General features: G+C 35.1%; 1 protein-coding gene across 1 annotated transcript in view; it reads left to right on the top strand.

Moving 5' to 3' along the window:
* Window positions 1-6144, top strand: part of apaf1 (apoptotic peptidase activating factor 1) — a 29790-nt gene that overhangs the window by 9457 nt on the left and 14189 nt on the right. Inside the window, exon 14 of the mRNA XM_016283490.1 lies at window positions 4066-4206. Within this exon, the coding sequence (XP_016138976.1) occupies window positions 4066-4206 (141 nt within the window). The remainder of the gene's footprint in view (window positions 1-4065; window positions 4207-6144) is intronic.

The raw sequence follows: 6144 nt of genomic DNA on the forward strand, positions 1-6144 counted from the left end.
ATACATTTTCTCAGTTTAAACATTTGATATGTCATCTATGTTGTATTCTGAATAAAATATTGAAATTTGAAACTTCCACATCATTGCATTCTGTTTTTATTCACAATTTGTACAGTGTCCCAACTTTTTTGGAATCGGGTTTGTATTTTAGTTGGGTGTTTCTTGAGATTTATGGATGTATGTTTATTTGTTCTCTTAGGTTTTAGTGTTTTTGTTTTAGCATATTTTTTATTTGTATTTATTTGCTTTTTTGTGCTTTTATTTTATTGTAATTATATAATAATATTCTTAAAGTGATAGTGGACAAAGTAATTCACACCTTAAAAAATGTTTTTTTTAATTGAAAGTATGTTTTAAGAGTATTTCTAATAGACCACAGGGCTAAAAGTGCTCATATAACATATTTTATTTTTCTCTCTGTTGCTCAGAGTGTTTTCCAGGTGGCGTTCATTGGCTTTCTGTCGGCCAATGTGAGCGGGCAGACCTGTTGGTAAGGATACAGTCTTTATGTTTCCGTTTGGAGCAGGGTCAAAGTTCAGATGCCAGTCTGCGGCCACCCTGCTCCGTGGAGGAGGCCAAAGAGCGTCTACGGTTTCTAATGCACCGCAGGTTCCCTAGGTGAGTGCAGGAAGAATATGATTTCAGTGCACTTTTACACAGAACATGTACGTCCGTTGATAATCAGACCCTTTCTCCTTTCATTTTCTTCTATCAGATCCCTGCTGATTCTGGACGATGTGTGGGACAGCTTTGCTCTCAGGTCCTTTGATATCCAGTGCAGAGTTCTTCTGACCACGCGTAATCGAAGTCTGGCCGACTCTGTTAGCGGTGAGAAGTTCATTTTAGTGCATCCAGTTTGCATTTCACAGATGGATTCTGGACCAAATGCACAGAGTGGTTATTCCTAAATAAAAGTCTAGGTTAATCCATGACTAGGTTGGATCTTGTGCCTGCTTGCGTATGAAATTTGAATTAAATCCAAGGCAACTTCTGAACTAAATGAAATTACGTAAAACTCTGATAACCCCGAGAGCAGCTGTTCTTGGAGATAAGCTATTTTCAGCTGAGGTTATGAGAGAAATGTTCCTTTGTCTATAGTGTTGTGGCTATTTTGCATAATTCATTTAACATACTAATTTCATTCAAAAGTAAGGGTTTATACTGTTTGTGTGTGCGCTTTTCTCTGTTTGTGTGTAGGTACAAGGTTTGAAGTGCCCGTTGAGAGCGGTCTAGATGAGGAGAAAGCCCTGGAAATTCTTGCTTTGTATGTCAATGGGAAACCACAGAAACTTCCAGAAGAGGCCCGTAGCATTGTGAGCGAATGTAAAGGTACAAATCACCCTTTTTATGCAAAACTGAAGCAAAAGCTGATCAAACATGACCCAGCCACAAGAACAGCATTTCTCACCCACTTATTGTCAATTAGGGCTGGGTATTGTCCGCTACCTCGCTTTACAATGTCATATTAACCTTATAATAGATATCTTGCTTGTAACTGGTTCTGAAATTATTTTTAAGGTTAATAATTACAAGTTTAATGACTTGGCCTTAAATTCATTTTTATTTCATACTGTATTTTTATATAAAATGTATTGCATTTTTTTTTATTTCAATAATTTATTTTCTTTATCTATTGCCTTTGCATAACAATTCAGTAATAGTACTTAATACTCTGGTATAATAATGAAGTACCATTAGTGATCTACATTACACCTCTGACCATTGTAATCGTTTCTCGTCCTGTTAGGTTCTCCTCTGGTTGTTTCTCTGATTGGAGCTCTATTGAGGGAGTTCCCTGACCGCTGGAGCTACTACCTGCGACAGCTGCAGAAGAAGCAGTTCAAGCGGATCCGTAAGTCATCGTCCTACGACTATGAAGCTCTGGACCAGGCCATGGACGCCAGTCTGCAGGTTTTGGAGCCAGAACACAGAGATCTGTACAGAGACCTGAGCGTCATGCAGAAAGACATCAAAGTGCCTGCTAAGGTCAGACAGAAAATCTGTTGCCAACTACTAAAGTAATGGTAGATGCAGAATCAGTGTCATTTATTTTATTCATAATTTAAATTGTACTTCCAAGTGTGACACAAGGATGGATATTTTAATTGCTTTTTTTCTGTAAATTAGTCTTTTTTTTTTGTTGTTTTTAATCATTTTATTTCTTTCATGCAGATTCTGTCAGTACTGTGGGGTCTTGAGTTGGAGGAGGTGGAGGATATCCTACAGGAGTTTGTGAATAAATCTCTGCTGTTTCGAGACTGTAACCAGCGACCATACCACTATTACCTTCATGATCTGCAGCTGGACTTTCTCGTCGAACAGAATCGTGATCAAATTGCTGTGAGTTATGTTGCACCTCTTTTTAAAAGAGACCACCAGAGAACAAGGTCTGAATTGTTATTTCCTGTAGGAACTACATAAAAAGATGATCCGTCAATACCAGAAGTTCTACAATGAAAGGCCACCCAGCTCTGGAGATATAGACTGTTTGTATTGGTACCGCTTCCTCCCATACCACATGGCTAAAGCAGGACTGTCTAAGGTAATGTTACAGTATAGTCTACACTAACATTTCCGTTCCTCTGGAGAGTATGTAGAATCTTCTAATGATTACATCATGAACATTCAGTTCTCTCATTACAGGAGCTATATTCACTGATGTTTTCATTGGACTGGGTCAAAGAGAAAGCTCAGATTATGGGATCTCCCCATCTTATCAACGATTATGTAGAATATGGTGAAATACTAGATAAAGAGGTATTTATACTGTTAAAGTTTGATTGTTATTGATGTTCCTCACAATTGCACATCTTAATCAGTTTAAAAGTTACAGACCAAATAACTAAAAATATTTACATGAAGTTGGCACAGAATACAGTTTGTATAAAATGGCCATATTGCCAAATGTCACTATTTTATTGTTGTGCCTCAGTCTGGACACCCATATATATATGATAAACATGTTTATGATAATGGCTTGTTGTTTTTAAGTATTTGTAATAAAAATGTGTGTGTGTATATGTATGTATATATATATATATATATATATTTATTAGTTTTAATTGCAAGTCTGATACATTTTAAATTGATTCTAAAAATGTAAAAGAAAAACATTTTATTGCTAAAAAAAACTGTCACGATCTTAGCACGAATAGCACACCTCCGCCTGTTCTGTTTAATGATAAATTGTGGTGTTTTCACACAGAATAGTGAGGTGAGACTGCAGTTTCAGGAGTTCCTGTCTTTAAATGGCCATCATTTGGAGCAGAGGCCATTTCCTGACATAGTGCAGTTGGCTCTGTCTCAGCCTGTGTGTTCAGAGGTTTACAGACAGGCCTTGATGCAGGCGCAGAAAAGGGCCAGCAGAGGGCAGCTCTGTCTGGACTGGGTGTATGTATCTCACTGGGCTCACACAGTAACTTTCATGTAGTAGATCAGATTGAAACCGATTGATTTTGATTGAAAGCGTGTTTTGACTCTTTAGGAGCAAAAATAATCAGGACAGTTTGTCCAGGCTGGTCATGCATCCTCAGCAGGGGTCTGTCTACTATGCTTGCTTTTCCAAAGATGGGAGTAAAATCGCCTCTTGTGGGGCCAACAAGGCGCTGCGGGTAAATATCTATTTGTGTCCTGCTTTTTTCCCTGACATTATGTGCAGTATTATGTGACATCCCAATTAGTTTTTTTTTTTTATTCAATAGGTGTTTAAAACAACCTCTGGAGAGAAACTTCTGGAGCTTCAGGCTCATGATGAAGATGTTCTGTGCTGTGCCTTCTCTCCAGATGACCGTTACATTGCTACCTGCTCCAGTGACAGGAAGGTTAAGGTAAGTGTGTCTGTCTCTTTGCCCACTTTATTTGTGGATCAGTATCTTTCTGGAAGGTTTGTTCCAGAATTTCTTTAAATATTCATCTTCATGCTGTTACAAAACATGTATACGGTTTATTTATCTTTTTGTTGCTTGACCGATATGATCACACTATACTGTCATTATGTGGGAAAGTTCTGTGTGAACATTGTTCAAACATCAGTCATGAGAATGAGAAGTTTGTTTTGTGTTGTAGTTGTGGAGTGTTGAGCGGGGTACTCTTATCAGAGAGTTTGGGGAGGAACATGAGGAACAGATAAACCACTGCCAGTTCACCAACACAGGCCGACGTGTCCTGCTGGCCACCTGCTCAAACGACAAATTCACCAACACTAAAGTGAGATGGTTTTTAGTTTTTTTTTTTTCTTTTTTAAATTTTCATTTTTAGTAGTTTAGTATTTAGTTTAGTTATTTAATTTTTAACCTTTTGGTTTTTTTTCTTGGGGAAAAATGTTTTTACTTCTGCAGTTTTAGAATTCTTGTTAGAATTTTTAGTACATTTACATTTAGTCATTTAGCAGACGCTTTTATCCAAATCGACTTACAAATGAGGACAATAAAAGCAGTCAAAACTAACAAAAGAGCAACAATATATAAGTGCAAATGACAAGTCTCGGTTAGCCTAACGCAGTACACGTAGCAAGGTGTATATATATAAAGGTGTATAAGGTGTATAATATATATATATATTCACACAAAGAAAAACAAGTAGATAGAATAGAAAAATATTATTATTATTTTTTTTTAATAAGATAAAGTACAATTAAAATAGAATAGAAAGTTCTAGAGTTAGAGGGTCAAATAAAGGTAGTAGTTTAGCACACAAAGAAAAACAAGTAGATAGAATAGAAAAATATTATTATTTTTTTTTTTAATAAGATAAAGTACAATTAAAATAGAATAGAAAGTTCTAGAGTTAGAGGGTCAAATAAAGGTAGTAGTTTAGAATTGTTTATATTTGATTTACATTTAGAATTGTTTTTGCTTTTTAGAATTCCTTTTTACATTTTTAGTCATTTAATTCTAGAATTTTTACTCGTTTATTACAAAACTTTTGTCAATGTGAGACTATTAACTACACTACAATTTATGAATACAAAGTTCTAATTAACTAATTATGTGTAACATATTACTTTAGAGTCATGATTTGTTCAGAAATTTACCAAGTTATTTTGATAGCCACTCCAGTGAAGCATTTTCTCAGACTGCTAACTAGTGATTGACCGATATTGATTTTTTTATAACCGATACCAATTATTTGCATGTTTATGTGCCCGATAACCGATATGCAGAACCGATATTTATTTACTGTTATAAAGTAAATAAATGACTGAGTGAAGTAAGAACATACTTCATGTTTGTCTTTCATTGTTAAATTTAACAGTCTTTCATGTTAAATTTAATCTTCTTATTACAACAATAAAAAAACATTTTATTTATAAAAATCATCAACAGCAACAACACTAATATTAACAATAAGCAAAATAAATGTAGGTTTTCAAATGGAGAAAATAAATACAGGAAAGGAGTCATATCAACTTCATTTTAAACTACAGTTTTAGTAGGTTTATAAGCTGTTTAATAGCTACAGAGTCAAGAATAATTAACTGGATAATGTTAATTCACTGAATAATATTCTCTAGAATATTGGAATATAACAAACAAAACATCGTATTTTATTGCATTTCTCAACTGGAATGTTATATCAGAATTATTAATAATGTTTTTGTCCTTCTAGATTATGACATGCCTGCTGACAGCGTGGTTTATCTATGCAGTTATACAGAACTATACTCAAACTGCAATCGCTCGTGGAGATAATAAATAAATAATTAATTTCCATAGAGTTGTATTTATTTTGATGATTATTAGTGAAATAATGGTTATATAGTAAATGTTAATATAATTTAGGGTGTTTTAAACAAGTGAATCTTGTTAAAATTTACATGCGGTGGCCGTGCTGGAGCATTTCCTGAGCATCAACTCGGTGAGTGAACAGCAATATAAAAGCGGCTTCGCGAGACTAATGATGAGCAAATATACAACAGAGAGAGAATTAAATTCAGCGCTTTTATTTCCAACATGCGCTCATTCATGTCTGTATTATGTAACTCATGCAAAGTTGCATCTTTATTGGGAGAGGATCTTGACGGATTATCTACGTGACTCCGTGACTCCGAGACTACAGACAACAGAGAGAGAATTCAGTTCAGCGCTTTTATTTCCAACATGCGCTCATTCATGGCTGCATGGCTGCATATTCAGGCAAAGTTAC

The sequence above is a fragment of the Sinocyclocheilus grahami genome, unplaced genomic scaffold (assembly GCF_001515645.1).
Source record: "Sinocyclocheilus grahami isolate Dianchi unplaced genomic scaffold, SAMN03320097.WGS_v1.1 scaffold1.1, whole genome shotgun sequence".
Taxonomy (NCBI): domain Eukaryota; kingdom Metazoa; phylum Chordata; class Actinopteri; order Cypriniformes; family Cyprinidae; genus Sinocyclocheilus; species Sinocyclocheilus grahami.